We start from the raw sequence: 19,819 nt of genomic DNA on the forward strand, positions 1-19,819 counted from the left end.
TCGGAGTCTGTGCAGTGGTCAGTGAATGGTCAGTGAGCACGGTACCGGTGGGCTCTCGGAGTCTGTGCAGTGGTCAGTGAGCACGGTACCGGTGGGCTCTCGGAGTCTGTGCAGTGGTCAGTGAATGGTCAGTGAGCACGGTACCGGTGGGCTCTCGGAGTCTGTGCAGTGGTCAGTGAGCACGGTACCGGTGGGCTCTCGGAGTCTGTGCAGTGGTCAGTGAGCACAGTACTGGTGGGCTCAGAGTCTGTGCACTGGTCAGTGAGCACGGTACCGGTGGGCTCTCGGAGTCTGTGCAGCGGTCAGTGCATGGTCAGTGAGCACGGTACTGGTGGGCTCTCGGAGTCTGTGCAGTGGTCAGTGAGCACGGTACTGGTGGGCTCTCGGAGTCTGTGCAGTGGTCAGTGAGCACGGTACTGGTGGGCTCGGAGTCTGTGCAGTGGTCAGTGAATGGTCAGTGAGCACGGTACTGGTGGGCTCTCGGAGTCTGTGCAGTGGTCAGTGAGCAAGGTACTGGTGGGCTCGGAGTCTGTGCAGTGGTCAGTGAATGGTCAGTGAGCACGGTACCGGTGGGCTCTCGGAGTCTGTGCAGTGGTCAGTGAGCACGGTACTGGTAGGCTCAGAGTCTGTGCAGTGGTCAGTGAATGGTCAGTGAGCACGGTACTGGTGGGCTCTCGGAGTCTGTGCAGTGGTCAGTGAGCACGGTACCGGTGGGCTCTCGGAGTCTGTGCAGTGGTCAGTGAATGGTCAGTGAGCACGGTACCGGTGGGCTCTCGGAGTCTGTGCAGTGGTCAGTGAATGGTCAGTGAGCACGGTACTGGTGGGCTCTCGGAGTCTGTGCAATGGTCAGTGAGCACGGTACTGGTGGGCTCTCGGAGTCTGTGCACTGGTCAGTGAGCACGGTACTGGTGGGCTCTCGGAGTCTGTGCAGTGGTCAGTGAGCACGGTACTGGTGGGCTCTCGGAGTCTGTGCAGTGGTCAGTGAATGGTCAGTGAGCACGGTACCGGTGGGCTCTCGGAGTCTGTGCAGTGGTCAGTGAGCACGGTACCGGTGGGCTCTCGGAGTCTGTGCAATGGTCAGTGAGCACGGTACTGGTGGGCTCTCGGAGTCTGTGCACTGGTCAGTGAGCACGGTACTGGTGGGCTCTCGGAGTCTGTGCAGTGATCAGTGAGCACGGCACTGGTGGGCTCTCGGAGTCTGTGCAGTGGTCAGTGAGCACGGTACTGGTGGGCTCTCGGAGTCTGTGCAATGGTCAGTGAGCACGGTACTGGTGGGCTCTCGGAGTCTGTGCACTGGTCAGTGAGCACGGTACTGGTGGGCTCTCGGAGTCTGTGCAGTGGTCAGTGAGCACGGTACTGGTGGGCTCTCGGAGTCTGTGCAGTGGTCAGTGAATGGTCAGTGAGCACGGTACCGGTGGGCTCTCGGAGTCTGTGCAGTGGTCAGTGAGCACGGTACCGGTGGGCTCTCGGAGTCTGTGCAGTGGTCAGTGAGCACGGTACCGGTGGGCTCTCGGAGTCTGTGCACTGGTCAGTGAGCACGGTACCGGTGGGCTCTCGGAGTCTGTGCCGCGGTCAGTGCATGGTCAGTGAGCACGGTACTGGTGGGCTCTCGGAGTCTGTGCAGTGGTCAGTGAATGGTCAGTGAGCACAGTACTGGTGGGCTCGGAGTCTGTGCAGTGGTCAGTGAATGGTCAGTGAGCACGGTACTGGTGGGCTCTCGGAGTCTGTGCAATGGTCAGTGAGCACGGTACTGGTGGGCTCTCGGAGTCTGTGCACTGGTCAGTGAGCACGGTACTGGTGGGCTCTCGGAGTCTGTGCAGTGGTCAGTGAGCACGGTACTGGTGGGCTCTCGGAGTCTGTGCAGTGGTCAGTGAATGGTCAGTGAGCACGGTACCGGTGGGCTCTCGGAGTCTGTGCAGTGGTCAGTGAGCACGGTACCGGTGGGCTCTCGGAGTCTGTGCAGTGGTCAGTGAGCACGGTACCGGTGGGCTCTCGGAGTCTGTGCACTGGTCAGTGAGCACGGTACCGGTGGGCTCTCGGAGTCTGTGCCGCGGTCAGTGCATGGTCAGTGAGCACGGTACTGGTGGGCTCTCGGAGTCTGTGCAGTGGTCAGTGAGCACGGTACTGGTGGGCTCTCGGAGTCTGTGCAGTGGTCAGTGAGCACGGTACTGGTGGGCTCGGAGTCTGTGCAGTGGTCAGTGAATGGTCAGTGAGCACGGTACTGGTGGGCTCTCGGAGTCTGTGCAGTGGTCAGTGAGCAAGGTACTGGTGGGCTCGGAGTCTGTGCAGTGGTCAGTGAATGGTCAGTGAGCACGGTACCGGTGGGCTCTCGGAGTCTGTGCAGTGGTCAGTGAGCACGGTACTGGTAGGCTCAGAGTCTGTGCATTGGTCAGTGAGCACGGTACCGGTGGGCTCTCGGAGTCTGTGCAGTGGTCAGTGAGCACGGTACTGGTGGGCTCTCGGAGTCTGTGCAGTGGTCAGTGAATGGTCAGTGAGCACGGTACCGGTGGGCTCTCGGAGTCTGTGCAGTGGTCAGTGAGCACAGTACTGGTGGGCTCTCGGAGTCTGTGCAGTGGTCAGTGAATGGTCAGTGAGCACGGTACCGGTGGGCTCTCGGAGTCTGTGCAGTGGTCAGTGAATGGTCAGTGAGCACGGTACCGGTGGGCTCTCGGAGTCTGTGCAGTGGTCAGTGAGCACGGTACCGGTGGGCTCTCGGAGTCTGTGCAGTGGTCAGTGAATGGTCAGTGAGCATGGTACCGGTGGGCTCTCGGAGTCTGTGCAGTGGTCAGTGAGCACAGTACTGGTGGGCTCTCGGAGTCTGTGCAGTGGTCAGTGAGCACGGTACTGGTGGGCTCTCGGAGTCTGTGCAGTGGTCAGTGAATGGTCAGTGAGCACGGTACTGTTGGGCTCTCGGAGCCTGTGCAGTGGTCAGTGAGCACGGTACTGGTGGGCTCTCGGAGTCTGTGCAGTGGTCAGTGAATGGTCAGTGAGCACGGTACTGGTGGGCTCTCGGAGTCTGTGCAGTGGTCAGTGAATGGTCAGTGAGCACGGTACTGGTGGGCTCTCGGAGCCTGTGCAGTGGTCAGTGAGCACGGTACTGGTGGGCTCTCGGAGTCTGTGCAGTGGTCAGTGAATGGTCAGTGAGCACGGTACTGGTGGGCTCTCGGAGCCTGTGCAGTGGTCAGTGAGCACGGTACTGGTGGGCTCTCGGAGTCTGTGCAGTGGTCAGTGAATGGTCAGTGAGCACGGTACTGGTGGGCTCTCGGAGTCTGTGCAGTGGTCAGTGAGCACGGTACTGGTGGGCTCGGAGTCTGTGCAGTGGTCAGTGAATGGTCAGTGAGCACGGTACTGGTGGGCTCTTGGAGTCTGTGCAGTGGTCAGTGAGCACGGTACTGGTGGGCTCGGAGTCTGTGCAGTGGTCAGTGAATGGTCAGTGAGCACGGTACTGGTGGGCTCTCGGAGTCTGTGCCGTGTTCATTGCCTTCAGGAGAGAAGAGAAAACTGATATTATAAATGTTCTAATTTTCAGGTGTTGTATTGTTTTTTCCAATCTCCATAAGCCACACACCATCCCCTCATCCAGAGAAACCCCCCCCTACCCACTCAATCCAGAAACCACCCCGCGCCCTGGGACAAGAGAGACACCCTTCCCCAAACCGGGTTACGGGGGACCTCTGTGAAAACTCTCCCCCCCAAGTCACTTACAGCGGCACTTTCAAATTCCCAGCTCTCTAGCCTTTGGCCAATCATTCACCACGACACTGCTGCAGCTACCAATCTGCTCAATCACACCCTCACCTTACCTTTGATACCCTTGTCCCCACTGAAACCATCACTCTCTCTCACCATGGTCATTCACCCTGGTACGGCCCCCATTTCCGCTCCCATAGTTCAAGGGATGCAGACTTGAACATTTATGGTGGACAACTGGTTTATACATTCATCGCCAGATCTGACTGGACCACAAAGCGCCATCAGGTCCTGCACTCCTCTGCCAAAACTGCTCACTGTTCCAGGATCATCCAGGAATGTAAAGATAGCCCTCGGCTTTTCTTTTCCACTACCAACCGTCTTCTTAAACCCCTTTCCCATGTCCCCTCCACGCTCACCTCCAACAAGAAGTGCAAGGAGCTCCTGGACGGTTTGTAGTGGAGAAGAGAGGCCGAGGGGAGGATACGGAGATAGGAAGGGCGAGGCCACGGAGGGATTTGAAAATAAGGATGAGAATTTTGAAATCGAGGCGTTGCTTAACTGAGAGCCAATGTAGGTTAGCGAGCACAGGGGTGATGGGTGAACTGGACTTGGTGCGAGTTAGGACACCGGCAGCAGAGGTTTGGATGACCTCAGGTTTACGGAGGATGCAAGATGGGAGGTTGGCCAGGAGAGCATTGGAATAGTCCAGTCTAGAAGTAACAAAGGCATGGTTGAGGGTTTCAGCAGCAGATGAGCTGAGGCAAGGGCGGAGTCGGGGAGGTGGAAATAGGCGGTCTTAGTGACGGCGTGGATCTGTGGTCGGAAGCTCATCTCAGTCAAATACGACGCCAAGGTTGGGAACAGTCTGGTTCAGCCTAAGACAGTTGTCAGGGAGAGGCATGGAGTTTGTAGCTAGGGAACGGAGATTGTGGTCGGGACCGAAGACTTCAGTCTTCCCAATATTTAGCTGGAGGAAACTTCTGCTCATCGAATACTGGCTGTCGGACAGGCGGTTAGACAATTAGAGACCGTGGCGGGGTCGAGCGAGGGGGTGGTGAGGTAGAGCTGGGTGTCGTCAGCGTAACCTGATGCTGTGTGTTTGGATGATGTCACCAAGAGGCAGCATGTAGATGAGAAATAGAAGCAGACCAAGGATAGATCCTTGAGGGACTCCAGAGGTAATGGTGCGGGAGCGGGAAGAGAAGCCATTGCAGGAGATTCTCTGGCTATGATTAGATAGATAAGAATGGAACCAGGTGTTTCCATATAGCGTGCCGGGTACAGGCATCCCGTCCTCGTCCTGTTCCATATAGTGTGCCGGGTACAGGCATCCCGTCCTCGTCCTGTTCCATATAGTGTGCCGGGTACAGGCATCCCATCCTCGTCCTGTTCCATATAGTGTGCCGGGTACAGGCATCCTGTCCTCGTCCTGTTCCATATAGTGTGCCGGGTACAGGCATCCCGTACTCTCCCTGTTCATATAGCGTGCCGGGTACAGGCATCTCGTACTCACCCTGTTCCATATAATGTGCCGGGTACAGGCATCCCATACTCTCCCTGTTCATATAGTGTGCCGGGTACAGGCATCTCGTACTCACCCTGTTCATATAGTGTGCCGGGTACAGGCATCCCGTCCTCACCCTGTTCATATAGTGTGCCGGGTACAGGCATCCCGTCCTCACCCTGTTCCATATAGTGTGCCGGGTACAGGCATCTCGTACTCACCCTGTTCCATATAATGTGCCGGGTACAGGCATCCCATACTCTCCCTGTTCATATAGTGTGCCGGGTACAGGCATCCCGTCCTCGCCCTGTTCCATATAGTGTGCCGGGTACAGGCATCCCGTCCTCGCCCTGTTCCATATAATGTGCCGGGTACAGGCATCCCGTACTCTCCCTGTTCATGTAGTGTGCCGGGTACAGGCATCTCGTACTCACCCTGTTCCATATAGTGTGCCGAATACAGGCATCCCATACTCACCCTGTTCCATATAGCGTGCCGGGTACAGGCATCCCGTCCTCACCCTGTTCCATATAGTGTGCCGGGTACAGGCATCCCGTCCTCGCCCTGTTCCATATCGTGTGCCGGGTACAGGCATCCCATACTCACCCTGTTCCATATAGGGTGCCGGGTACAGGCATCCCTTACTCACCCTGTTCCATATAGTGTGCCAAATACAGGCATCCGGTCCTCACCCTGTTCCATATAGTGTGCCGAATACAGGCATCCCGTCCTCACCCTGTTCCATATAGTGTGCCGAATACAGGCATCCCGTCCTCACCCTGTTCCACATAGTGTGCCGAATACAGGCATCCCGTCCTCACCCTGTTCCATATAGTGTGCCAGGTACAGGCATCCCGTCCTCACCCTGTTCCATATAGTGTGCCAGGTACAGGCATCCCGTCCTCACACTGTTTCATATAGTGTGCCAGGTACAGGCATCCCGTCCTCACCCTGTTCCATATAGTGTGCCAGGTACAGGCATCCCGTCCTCGCCCTGTTCCATATAATGTGCCGGGTACAGGCATCCCGTACTCTCCCTGTTCATATAGTGTGCCGGGTACAGGCATCTCGTACTCACCCTGCTCCATATAGCGTGCTGGGTACAGGCATCCCATACTCACCCTGTTCCATATAGCGTGCTGGGTACAGGCATCCCGTCCTCGCCCTGTTCCATATAGTGTGCCGGGTACAGGCATCCCGTACTCTCCCTGTTCATATAGTGTGCCGGGTACAGGCATCCCGTACTCTCCCTGTTCCATATCGTGTGCCGGGTACAGGCATCCCATACTCACCCTGTTCCATATAGTGTGCCGGGTACAGGCATCCCTTACTCACCCTGTTCCATATAGTGTGCCGAATACAGGCATCCCGTCCTCACCCTGTTCCATATAGTGTGCCGAATACAGGCATCCGGTCCTCACCCTGTTCCATATAGCGTGCCGGGTACAGGCATCCTGTCCTCACCCTGTTCCATATAGTGTGCCGAATACAGGCATCCCGTCCTCACCCTGTTCCACATAGTGTGCCGAATACAGGCATCCTGTCCTCACCCTATTCCATATAGTGTGCCGAATACAGGCATCCTGTCCTCACCCTGTTCCATATAGTGTGCCGAATACAGGCATCCCGTCCTCACCCTGTTCCATATAGTGTGCCGAATACAGGCATCCCGTCCTCACCCTGTTCCATATCGTGTGCCGGGTACAGGCATCCCGTCCTCACCCTGTTCCATATAGTGTGCCAGGTACAGGCATCCCGTCCTCACCCTGTTCCATATAGTGTGCCAGGTACAGGCATCCCGTCCTCACCCTGTTCCATATAGTGTGCCGAATACAGGCATCCCTTACTCACCCTGTTCCATATAGTGTGCCGGGTACAGGCATCCCGTCCTCACCCTGTTCCATATAGTGTGCCAGGTACAGGCATCCCGTCCTCACCCTGTTCCATATAGTGTGCCAGGTACAGGCATCCGGTCCTCACCCTGTTCCATATAGTGTGCCATTGATGCGCTATCAATTACTCATAAAAGACTGAGAGTTAAGAGAGTAACTAAAGGCTTTTATTAACAAAAGAATGAAGGTCTGCCTCGAGTGGTCAACCGGTCCAGAAATACAAAGGGCTGGGGAGCAGTCACCTTTATACTAGGACTTGTGGGAGGAGTCAGCCGAGGCATGTCCAGGCATGCACACAGTGGAATACAAACAGTGGTTTACCACAGCCGGGTACAGGCATCCGGTCCTCACCCTGTTCCATATAGTGTGCCAGGTACAGGCATCCCGTCCTCACCCTGTTCCATATAGTGTGCCGAATACAGGCATCCCGTCCTCACCCTATTCCATATAGTGTGCCGAATACAGGCATCCCGTCCTCACCCTATTCCATATAGTGTGCCAGGTACAGGCATCCCGTCCTCACCCTGTTCCATATAGTGTGCCGAATACAGGCATCCCGTCCTCACCCTATTCCATATAGTGTGCCGAATACAGGCATCCTGTCCTCACCCTATTCCATATAGTGTGCCAGGTACAGGCATCCCGTCCTCACCCTGTTCCATATAGTGTGCCAGGTACAGGCATCCTGTCCTCACCCTGTTCCATATAGTGTGCCAGGTACAGGCATCCCGTCCTCACCCTGTTCCATATAGTGTGCCAGGTACAGGCATCCCGTCCTCACCCTGTTCCAGAATGGACTGTCTGCTTTGCTCTGAACGGTTTTCTCTGCTCTGTATTTGCCGCTGACAGTGTGATTTATGTTTCTGTCTGCAGTACTCGGTGGCAGGAGATGATTCTGTAACAGAAGCAGTGACAGACCTGGTCCGAGGATCACTGTGTCCAGCACTTAAGGCAATATTTGAGCAGGGTTTGAAGAAACCATCGATTCTTGGTGGCCCTTGCCATCCCTGGCTTTTTATTGAAGAGGTAATGGAGGCTGTCCGTGGATTGTGAAAAGCATTTCAACTTCTCCGATATTTCACACCGTTTTTTGTACATAAACAATTTGTGGTGTGCCTCTCAATTTAGTTTTTCTTCTTTCCCTTTCTCTCTCTCTCCTCCTTCCCTATCCTCTCTTTCCAACTCTACCTCTCCTCTCCCCCTTTCTTCCCCTCCCTGTTTCTCTCTTCCGCTCCCTCTCTTCCCCGCTCTCTATCTTCCCCCCCTATTTCTGTCTTCCCTTCTTACCCACTCGTACCGTCTGTCTGCCCTTTCTCTTTCACCTCATCTCCCCCCCCTTTCCTCTTTCTCCCCTTTGCTCCCTCGCCCCCTTTTTTTTCCTCTCTTCCCCCACTCCCACCCATCCCTTATTTCATAGGCTGCCGGTAAGGAGGTGGAACGAGACTTCGACTCAGTGTATTCTCGACTAGTGCTGTGTAAAACATACAGGTAAATTCTGCTGTTTTTCATGATTTAGAATTTGTTTTAGGGAGTTTTACTCTGTATCTAACCCGTGCTGTACCTGCCCTGGGAGTGTCTGATGGGACAGTGTAGAGGGAGCTTTACTCTGTATCTAACCCGTGCTGTACCTGCCCTGGGAGTGTTTGAAGGGGGAGTGTAGAGGGAGCTTTACTCTGTATCTAACCCATACTGTACCTGCCCTGCGAGTGTTTGATGGGACAGTGTAGAGGGAGCTTTACTCTGTATCTAACCCATACTGTACCTGCCCTGGGAGTGTTTGATGGGAGTCTAGAGGGAGCTTTACTCTGTATCTAACCCGTACTGTACATGCCCTGGGTATGTTTGATGGGACAGTGTAGAGGGAGCTTTACTCTGTATCTAACCCATGCTGTACCTGCCCCGGGTATGTTTGATGGGACATTGTAGAGGGAGCTTTACTCTGTATCTAACCCGTACTGTACATGCCCTGGGAGTGTTTGATGGGACAGTGTAGAGGGAGCTTTACTCTGTATTTAACCCGTGCTGTACCTGTCCTGGGTTTGTTTGATGGGACAGTGCAGAGGGACCTGTACTCTGTATCTAACCCATGTTGTACTTGCCCTGGGGGTGTTTAATGGGACAGTGTAGAGGGAGCTTTACTCTGTATCTAACCCATGCTGTACCTGCCCTGGGAGTATTTGCTGGGACAATGTAGAGGGAGATTTACTCTGTATCTAACCCGTGCTGTACTTACCCTGGGAGTGTTTGATGGGACAGTGTAGAGGGAGTTTTACTCTGTATCTAACCCTGTGCTGTATCTACCCTAGGAGTGTTTGATGGGGACAGTGTAGAGGGAGCTTTACTCTGTATCTAACCCGTGCTGCACCTGCCCTGGGAGTGTTTGATGGGACATTGTAGAGGGAGCTGTACTCTGTATCTAACTAGTGCTGAACCTGCCCTGGGAGTGTTTGATGGGACAGTGTAGAGGGAGCTTTACTCTGTATCTAACCTATGCTGTATCTGCCCTGGGAATGTTTGATGGAATAGTGTAACATAGAAACATAGAAGATAGGAGCAGGAGTAGGCCATTCGGCCCCTCGAGCCTGCTCCGCCATTCAATGAGATCATGGCTGATCATCCAAATTCTGTATCCTATACCTGCCTTCTCTCCATATCCCTTGATCCCTTTAGCCTTAAGAAATATATCCAACTCCTTCTTGAATATATTTAATGAATTGGCCTCAACTGCCTTCTGTGGTAGAGAATTCCACAGGTTCACCACTCTCTGGGTGAAGAAATTCCTCCTCATCTCTGTCCTAAATGGCTTACCCCTTATCCTTCGACTGTGACCCCTGGCCAGGACTCCCTGACCATCGGGAACGTCCTTTCAGCATCTAGTCTGTCTAGTCCTGTTAGAATTTTATAAGTTTCGAAGAGATCCCCTCTCATTCTTCTAAACTCCAGCGAGTACAAGCCCAATCGACCCAATCTCTCCTCATACGTCATTCCTGCCATCCCAGGTATCAGCCTGGTGAATCTTCGCTGCACTCCTTCCATGGCAAGAACATCCTTCCTCAGATAAGGCGACCAAAACTGCACACAATACTCAAGATGTGGTCTCACCAAGGCCCTGTACAACTGCAGCAAGACATCCTTGTTCCTGTACTCAAACCCTCTCGCTATGAAGGCCAACATACCATTTGCCTTCTTAACCGCCTGCTGCACCTGCATGCTTACTTTCAGCGACTGGTGCACAAGGACTCCCAGGTCTCATTGCACTTCCCCTTCTCCCAATCTATTGCCATTCAGATAATAATCTGCCTTCCTGCTTTTGACACCAAAGTGGATAACCTCGCATTTATCCACTTGATATTGCATCTGCCATGCTTCTGCCCAATCACCCAACCTGTCCAAATCATACTGGAGTTTCTCGGCATCCTCCTCACAGCACACACGCCCACCCAGCTTTGTGTCATCTGCAAACTTGGAGATATTACATCTAGTTCCCTCATCCAGATCATTAATATATATTGTGAATAGCTGGGGTCCAAGGACCGATCCCTGCGGTACCCCACTAGTCACTGCCTGCCACTCGGAAAAAGAGCCGTTTATTCCAACCCTTTGCTTTCTGTCTGCCAACCAGTTCTCTATCCAAGTCAATACCTTGCCCCCAATCCCATGTGCCTTAATTTTACATGCTAATCTCTTATGTGGGACCTTATCGAAAGCCTTCTGAAAGTCCAAATACACCACATCCACTGGTTCTCCCTTATCTATTTTACCAGTTACATCCTCAAAAGAATTCCAGTGGATTAGTCAAGCACGATTTACATTTTGTAAATCCATGTTGACTTTGACCGATCCGGTCACTTTTTTCCAAGTGCTCTGCTATTACATCCTTTATAATGGACTCTAGCATTTTATCTACTACCGATGTCAGGCTTACCGGTCTGTAAGTCCCCGTTTTCTCTCTACCACCCTTTTTGAACAGTGGGGTAACGTTAGCTACCCGCCAATCCATGGGTACTGTTCCAGAGTCTATCGAATTTTGGAAGATGACCAGCAGTGTATCTAATATTTCTAGGGCCACTTCCTTAAGTACCCTAGGATGTAGATTATCAGTTCCTGGGGATTTATGCACCTTCAATCCCATCAATTTCCCTAACACCATTTCCCTACAAATACTGATTTCTATCAGTTCCTCCCTGTCATTAGACCCTATGTTCCCCGACATCTCTGGGAGGTTATTTGTGTCCTCCTTTGTGAAGACAGAACCAAAGTATGTATTTAATTGGTCTGCCATTTATTTGTTCCCCATTCTAAATTCCCCTGAATCTGACTGCAAGGGACCTACACTTGACTTCACCAATCTTTTTCTCTTCACATATCTATAAAAGCTTTTACAGTCAGTTTTTATGTTCCCTGCAAGCTTACTCTCATACTCAATTTTCCCCCTCTTAATTAATCCCTTTGTCCTATTTTGTTGAATCCTAAACTGCTCCCAATCCTCAGGTTTACTGCTTTTTCTGGCCAATTTATATGTCCTCTCCTTGGATCTTATGCTATTCCTAATTTCCCTTGTTAGCCACGATTGAGTCACCTTTTTTGTTGTACTTTTATGCCAAACTGGGATGAACAAATTCTGTAGTTCATCCATGCGACCTTTGAATGTTTGCCATTGCCCATCCACCGTCAACCCTTTGAGTGACATTCCCCAATCAATCCTACCCAACTCTCACCTCATACCATCGTAGCCTCCTTTATTTAAATTCAGGACCCTAGTCTCTGAGTCAACTATTTCACTCTCCATCTTAATGAAGAATTCTATCATATTATGATTGCTCCGACCCAAGGGGCCTCGCACAACTAGATTGGTAATTAATCCTTTCTCATTACATAATATCCAGTCTCAGATGGCCTGATCTCTAGTTGGTTCCTCGACATATTGGTCCAGGAAACCATCCCGTATACACTCCAGGAATTCCTCCTCCACAGTATTGTTACTAATTTGGTTAGCCCAATCTATATGTAGATTAAAGTCACCCATGATGACTTCTGTGCCCTTATTGCACGCTTCTCTAATTTCCCGTTTAATGCCATCCCCGACCTCCGCATTACTGTTTGGAGGTCTATATACCACTCCCACTAACGTTTTCTGCCCCTTGGTGTTTCTCAGTTCTACCCATACAGATTCCACATGATCAGAGCTAATATCCTTCCTTTCAATTGTGTTTATCCCCTCTTTAACCAGCAATGCTACCCCACCTCCTTTTCCTTTTTGCCGATCTTTCCTGAATATTGAATACCCCTGGATGTTGAGTTCCCAGCCTTGGCCACCCTGGAGCCATGTTTCCGTAATCCCAATCATATCACATTCGTTTACCTCTATTTGCGCAGCTAATTCATCCGCCTTATTACGAATGCTCCTCGCATTAAGACACAAAGCCTTCAGGCTTGTTTTTTTAATGCTCTTAGATCTTTTAGGATTATTATTTACTGTGGCCATGTTTGATTTAAATCCTTGATTTCTCTGCCTGCCACTTTTGTTTTTCTCCTTCCTGTCTTGCTTTTATCCTTGTTTCCCTTTCCTCTGTCTCCCCACTCAGGTTCCCAACCCCCTGCCATTTTAGTTTAAACCCTCCCCCAGAGCATTAGCAAACACTCCCCCTAGGATATTGGTCCCAGCCCTGCCCAGGTGCAAACTGTCCTTTTTGTACTGGTCCCACCTCCCCCAGAACCGGTTCCAATGTCCCAGGAATTTGAATCCCTCCCCTTTGCACCATTCCTCTAGCCACGTATTCATCTGAAATATCTTTCTATTTCTACTCTGACTAGCACGTGGCACTGGTAGCAATCCTGAGATTACTACCTTTGAGGTCCTATTTTTAATTTACCTCCTAACTCCCTATATTCAGCTTTTAGGACCTCATCCTGGTTTTTACCTATATCGTTGGTACCTATATGCACCACGACAACTGGCTGTTCACCCTCCCCTTCCAAAATGTTCTGCAGCCGCTCTGAGACATCGTTGACCCTTGCACCAGGGAGGCAACACACCATCCTGGAGTCTCGTTTGCGGCTGCAGAAACGCCTATCTATTACCCTTACATTAGAATCCCCTATTACTAAAGCTCTCCCCCTCTTTTTCCTCCCGTCCTGTGCAGCAGAACCACCCCTGGTGCCAGGAAGTTGGCTGCTGCTGCCTTCCCCTGGTAAGCCATCCCCCCCATCAGTATCCAAAGCGGTATGTCGGTTTGAGAGGGGGATGGCCACAGGGGACCCCTGCACTACCTGCCTGCGCCTACTACTCTGCCTGTTGGTCACCCATTCCCTTTCTGCCTGTGCAACCTTTACCTGCGGTGTGACCAACTGATTAAACGTGCTATTCACGACGTCCTCAGCATCGCGAATGGTCCAGTATGTATCCAATCGCAGCTCCAGCGCCGCAATGCGGTCTCTCAGTAGGAGCAGCTGGACACACTTCCTGCACACATGGTTATCAGGGACAGAGGAAGTGTCCCTGAGTTCCCACATAGCGCAGGAGGAGCATTCCACGGGGCCGAGCTCTCCTGTCATGACTTACCCTTTTAATTAATTCAAATCAATCCCACCAAATTCACGACAGTTAAGATATAATTAAGGGCCCTGAATTACCAACAGTGCCTGCCTACAGAGACCCTAGAAACTATAAACCACAGAGTTTAAGTGTAAAAAAGAGAAATACTCACCAACCAATCACTTACCTGCTTTCTGGTGACGTCACACTTCGATTACTTTTTACTTCTCTCTCGAAGCTCTGGGATTGGTAAACCTACCTGGTCTCTGCCGCCTTTTATCGCCGCCGCCACCTCATTCCCCGCAGGTCCACACTGCCGCCGCTGCTGCTGCTGTGGGGCCTACCTGGTGTCTGCCGCCTTTTATCGCCGCCGCCACCGTCTTGCTCCCCGCAGGTCCACACTGCCGCTGCTGTGGGGCCTACCTGGTGTCTGCCGCCTTTTATCGCCGCCGCCACCGTCTTGCTCCCCGCAGGTCCACACTGCCGCTGCTGTGGGGCCTACCTGGTCTCTGCCACCTTTTATCACTGCCGCCGCTGCCTCGTTGTCCGCACTGCCGCTGCTGCTGCTGTAAAGGGAGCTTTACTCTGTATCCAACCCGTGCTGTACCTGCCCTGGGAGTGTTTGATGGGACAGTGTAGAGGGAGCTTTACACTGTATCCAACCCGTGCTGTACCTGCCCTGGGAGTGTTTGATGGGACAGTGTAGAGGGAGCTTTACACTGTATCCAACCCGTGCTGTACCTGCCCGGCGAGTGTTTGATGGGACAGTGTAGAGAGAGCTTTACTCTGTATCCAACCCGTGCTGTACCTGCCCGGGGAGTGTTTGGTGGGACAGTGTAAAGGGAGCAATACTCTGTATATAACCCATGCTGTACCTGCCCTGGGAGTATTTGATGGGACAGTGTAGAGGGAGCTTTACTTTGTATCTCACCCCATGCTGTACCTGCCCTGCGAGTGTTTGATGGGATAGCGTAGAGGGAGCTTTACTCTGTATCTAACCCGTGCTGTACCTGCCCTGGGAGTGTTTGATGGGACAGTGTAGAGGGAGCTTTACTCTGTATGTAACCCGTGCTGTACCTGCCCTGGGAGTGTTTGATGGGGAGATGTAGAGGGAGCTTTACTCTGTATCTAACCCGTACTGTACCTGCCCTGGGAGTGTTTGATGGGGACAGTGCAGAGGGAGCTTTACTCTGTATCAAACCCCGTGCTGAACCTGCCCTGGGAGTGTTTGATGGGGACAGTGTAGAGGAAACTTTACTTTGTATCTCTCCCAGGGCAGGGGGAGTGTTTGATGGGACAGTGTAGAGGGAGGGACCTTTACTCTGTATCTAACCCCGTGCTGTACCTGCCCTGGGAGTGTTTGATGGGACAGTGTAGAGGGAGCTTTACTCTGTATCTAACCCGTGCTGCATCTGCCCTGGGACTGTTTGATGGGACAGTGTAGAGGGAGCTTTACTTTGTATCTAACCCGTGCTGTACCTACCCTGGGAGTGTTTGATGGGGACACTGCAGAGGGAGCTTTACTCTGTATCTAACCCATGCTGTACCTGCCCTGGGAGTGTTTGATGGGACAGTGTAGAGGGAGCTTTACTCTGTATCTAACCCATGCTCTCCCTGCCCTGGGAGTGTTTGATGGGACAGTGTAGAGGGAGCTTTACTCTGTATCTAACCCTTGCTGTACCTGCCCTGGGAGTGTTTGATTGGACAGTGTAGAGGGAGCTTTACTTTATATCTAACCCGTGCTGTACCTGCCCTGGGAGTGTTTGATGGGACAGTGTAGAGAGAGCTTTACTCTGTATCTAACCCATGCTGCATCTGCCCTGGGAGTGTTTGATGGGACAGTGTAGAGGGAGCTTTACTCTGTATCAAACCCCGTGCTGTATCTGCCCTAGGAGTGTTTGATGGGGAGATGTAGAGGGAGGTTTACTCTGTATCTAACCTGTGCTGTACCTGCCCTGGGAGTGTTTGATGGGGACACTGCAGAGGGAGCTTTACTCTGTATCTAACCCATGCTGTAACTGCCCTGGGAGTGTTTGATGGGACAGTGTAGAGGGAGCTTTACTCTGTATCTAACCCATGCTGTACCTGCCCTGGGAGTGTTTGATTGGACAGTGTAGAGGGAGCTTTACTTTATATCTAACCCGTGCTGTACCCGCCCTGGGAGTGTTTGATGGGAACAGTGTAGAGGGAGCTTTACTCTGTATCTAACCCTGTGCTGTACCTGCCCTGGGAGTGTTTGATGGGACAGTGTAGAGGCAGCTTTACTCTGTATCTAACCCATGCTGTACCTGCCCTGGGAGTGTTTGATGGGACAGTGTAGAGGGAGCTTTACTCTGTATCTAACCCGTGCTGTCCCTGCCCTGGGAGTGTTTGATGGGACAGTGTAGAGGGAGCTTTACTCTGTATCTAACCCGTGCTGTACCTGCCCTGGGAGTGTTTGATGGGACAGTGTAGAGGGAGCTTTACTCTGTATCTAACCCGTGCTGTCCCTGCCCTGGGAGTGTTTGATGGGACAGTGTAGAGGGAGCTTTACTCTGTATCTAACCCGTGCTGTACCTGCCCTGGGAGTGTTTGATGGGACAGTGTAGAGGGAGCTTTACTCTGTATCTAACCCGTGCTGTACCTGCCCTGGGAGTGTTTGATGGGACGGTGTAGAGGGAGCTTTACTCTGTATCTAACCCGTGCTGTCCCTGCCCTGGGAGTGTTTGATGGGACAGTGTAGAGGGAGCTTTACTCTGTATCGAACCCGTGCTGTACCTGCCCTGGGAGTGTTTGATGGGACAGTGTAGAGGGAGCTTTACTCTGTATCTAACCCGTGCTGTACCTGCCCTGGGAGTGTTTGATTGGACAGTGTAGAGGGAGCTTTACTCTGTATCTAACCCGTGCTGTACCTGCCCTGGGAGTGTTTGATGGGACAGTGTAGAGGGAGCTTTACTCTGTATCTAACCCGTGCTGTACCTGCCCTGGGAGTGTTTGATTGGACAGTGTAGAGGGATCTGTTAGTGGATTTCTTTCCGCGGTTACTGCAGCAATAAAGGTTTGTTAGCCCAGCAACAAAAACTTCAGCGTAACTCTGGCCGAATGGTTTTAAACAACAAGCTTCAATATATATTGACTAATAACATTATTGTTCTTATAAATTAGCAAAAAATATAAAAACAGATAGTAAGAGTTTTTATAGTTATATAAAAAGAAAAAGGGTGGCTAAAGTAAATGTTGGTCCCTCAGAGGATGAGACCGGGAAATTAATGGTGGGAAATATGGAGATGGCAAAAACACTGAATGAATATTTTGTATCAGTCTTTACAGTAGAAGACACTAAGAATATCCCAACACTGGACAAACAGGGGGCTATAGGGGGGGAGGAGCTAAACACGATCAAAATCACTAAGGAAGTGGTACTCGGTAAAATAATGGGACTCAAGGCGGATAAATCACCTGGACCTGATGGCTTACATCCTAGGGTCTTGAGGGAAGTGGCGGTAGGGATTGTGGATGCATTAGTAATAATTTTCCAAATCTCCCTGGACTCAGCAATGGTCCCAGCAGACTGGAAAACTGCTAATTTAATAGGACAAAGTCAGCATGGTTTTATGAAGGGGAAGTCATGTTTGACAAATTTGCTGGAGTTCTTTGAGGCAGTAACATATAGGGTGGATAAAGGGGAACCAGTGGACGTAGTGTATTTAGACTTCCAAAAGGCATTTGACAAGGTGCCACACAAAAGATTATTGCTTAAGATAAAAAATCACGGGATTGGGGGTAATATTCTGGCATGGATAAAGGATTGGCTATCTAACAGAAGGCAGAGAGTTGGGATAAATGGTTCATTCTCAGACTGGCAATCAGTAACAAGTGGTGTTCCGCAGGGGTCAGTGCTGGGTCCCCAACTCTTTACAATCTATATTAACGATTTGGAGGAAGGGACCGAGTGCAACATATCAAAGTTTGCAGATGATACTAAGATGGGAGGGAAAGTAGTGAGTGAGGAGGACATAAAAAACCTGCAAGGGGACATAGACAGGCTAAGTAAGTGGGCAGAGATTTGGCAGATGGAATACAATACTGGAAAGTGTGAGGTTATGCACTTTGGCAGGAAAAATCGTAGAGCAAGTTATTATCTTAATGGCAAGAAACTGGAAAGTACTGAAGCACAAAGGGATCTGGGGGTCCTGGTGCACGAAACTCAAAAGGTTAGTATGCAGGTGCAGCAAGTGATTAAGAAGGCCAATGGAATGTTGGCTTTCATTGCTAGGGGGATAGAATATAAATATAGGGAGGTATTGCTTCAGTTGTATAAGGTATTGGTGAGACCGCACCTGGAATACTGCATACAGTTTTGGTGTCCATACTTAAGAAAAGACATACTTGCTCTCGAGTCAGTACAAAGAAGGTTCACTCGGTTAATCCCGGGGATGAGGGGATGGACATATGAGGAGAGGTTGAGTAGATTGGGACTCTACTCATTGGAGTTCAGAAGAATGTGAGGCGATCTTATTGAAACATATAAGATTGTGAAGGGGTTGGATTGGGTGGATGCGGGGGGGATGTTCCCGATGATGGGTGAAACTAGAACTAGGGGGCATAGTCTTAGAATAAGGGGCTGCTCTTTCAAAACTGAGTTGAGGAGGAACTACTTCACTCAGAGGGTGGTAGGTCCATGGAATATGCTGCCCCAAAAAGCTGTAGAAGCTACATCATTACATAAAGTTAAAACAGAAATAGACAGTTTCCTAGAAGTAAAGGGAATTAAGGGTTATGGGGAGCGGGCAGGAATTTGGACATGAGTCTAGGTTCGGATCGGACATGGCCCTGTGGGTAGTGGAGTGGGCCCAGGGGCCGTGTAGCCTGATCCTGCTCCTATTTCGTGTGTCTAATTCTGTTAGATTCAGGAGATGGTTCTGTGATAGTAGATTGGCGGTTAGGATCAGATCAGCCATGATCTTATTAAATGGCGGAGCAGGCTCGAGGGGCCGATTGGCCTACTCCTGCTCCTATTTCTTATGTTCTTATACAACTGTTCTACAGTATTACATTAAATGACATGCAATTAATACAACCTGGTTTCCCCGCCGACTTCAAGGTGATTGGCTCGACCTCCGTCACTAGGCTGCGCTACTTCCGATTGTCTTGAGAGCTCGAACAACCACTGACCACTCGTCCTATAATTATACCCAATAAGTCGGGCTCTAATTACAACATACTGGCCTTGTCCCTGACCGTATCTTGTTGTTATCCATCTGTTATCTGTAAGTGTCTGGTTCCTGCAACTACAAGCTCAGTCTGTTCGCAAAGAAAACCTGTTATCTGTAAGCTCAGCTCGAACGTCAAGAGCCAGCACGTCACAAGGACATTTTAACTTGCTGTACACAGGCAGGGTCTGATGGGAAGATGGTCAACTAGAAATGGTCACAATTCTAATATTCTCTCCTTTTGAACCTGAGTTGGAACCACGCTGGGCCGACTGAATTTCCTTCCTGGCCTCACCTTTGATCACCTTGAGTTTACAATCGGTTGATGTTACATTCACATAAACAAAAGTCCCAGATACATATTGTGCCAACGAGACCCTTTTATTTGTTGGTAATTGTCCTTTTTACAGCATAATTTGATCGAGCTCTCCTCTCACCGGGATCTCTGTTTCCCTCTTCACTTTTTAAAGGCTTGTCCAAGCAGCCTGTACATGATCACTAGTCCAAGTCTCATTTGCCCAATACTGCACATCATGATACAGACAGAGAAAATCATAATACATTGTACAGAAAGCTACAGTCATATTATCGAGAAATCGTGGACTTAAACGATTCTCAGCACTCCCTTTACCCTTATCCATTTTGAGAATAATTCTTCCTAAGTATTATTTCTCCCTACATAGAAACATAGAAGATAGGAGCAGGAGTAGGCCATTCGGCCCCTCGAGCCTGCTCCTCCATTCGATGAGATCATGGCTGATCATCCAAACTCAGTACCCCGTACCTGCCTTCTCCCCATATCCCTTGATACCTTTAGCTCTAAGAAATATATCTAACTCCTTCTTGAATATATTTAAAGACTTGACCTCAACCGCCTTCTGTGATAGAGAATTCCACAGGTTCACCACTCTCTGGGTGAAGAAATTCTTCCTCATCTCTGTCCTAAATGGCTTACCCCTTATCCTTAGACTATGACCCCTGGTTCTGGACTCTCCGACCATCG

General features: G+C 50.8%; 1 protein-coding gene across 1 annotated transcript in view; it reads left to right on the top strand.

Annotated features, from left to right (window-relative positions):
* sgsm3 (small G protein signaling modulator 3) overlaps window positions 1–19,819 on the top strand; it is a 210,122-nt gene that overhangs the window by 142,692 nt on the left and 47,611 nt on the right. Inside the window, exons 13-14 of the mRNA XM_085969415.1 lie at window positions 7,963–8,115; window positions 8,507–8,577. Coding sequence (XP_085825541.1) covers window positions 7,963–8,115; window positions 8,507–8,577 — 224 coding nt within the window. The remainder of the gene's footprint in view (window positions 1–7,962; window positions 8,116–8,506; window positions 8,578–19,819) is intronic.

The sequence above is a fragment of the Somniosus microcephalus genome, chromosome 28 (genome assembly GCF_052327205.1).
Source record: "Somniosus microcephalus isolate GS21.2 chromosome 28, FLI_Smic_1.0, whole genome shotgun sequence".
In the NCBI taxonomy this organism is placed as follows: Eukaryota; Metazoa; Chordata; class Chondrichthyes; order Squaliformes; family Somniosidae; genus Somniosus; species Somniosus microcephalus.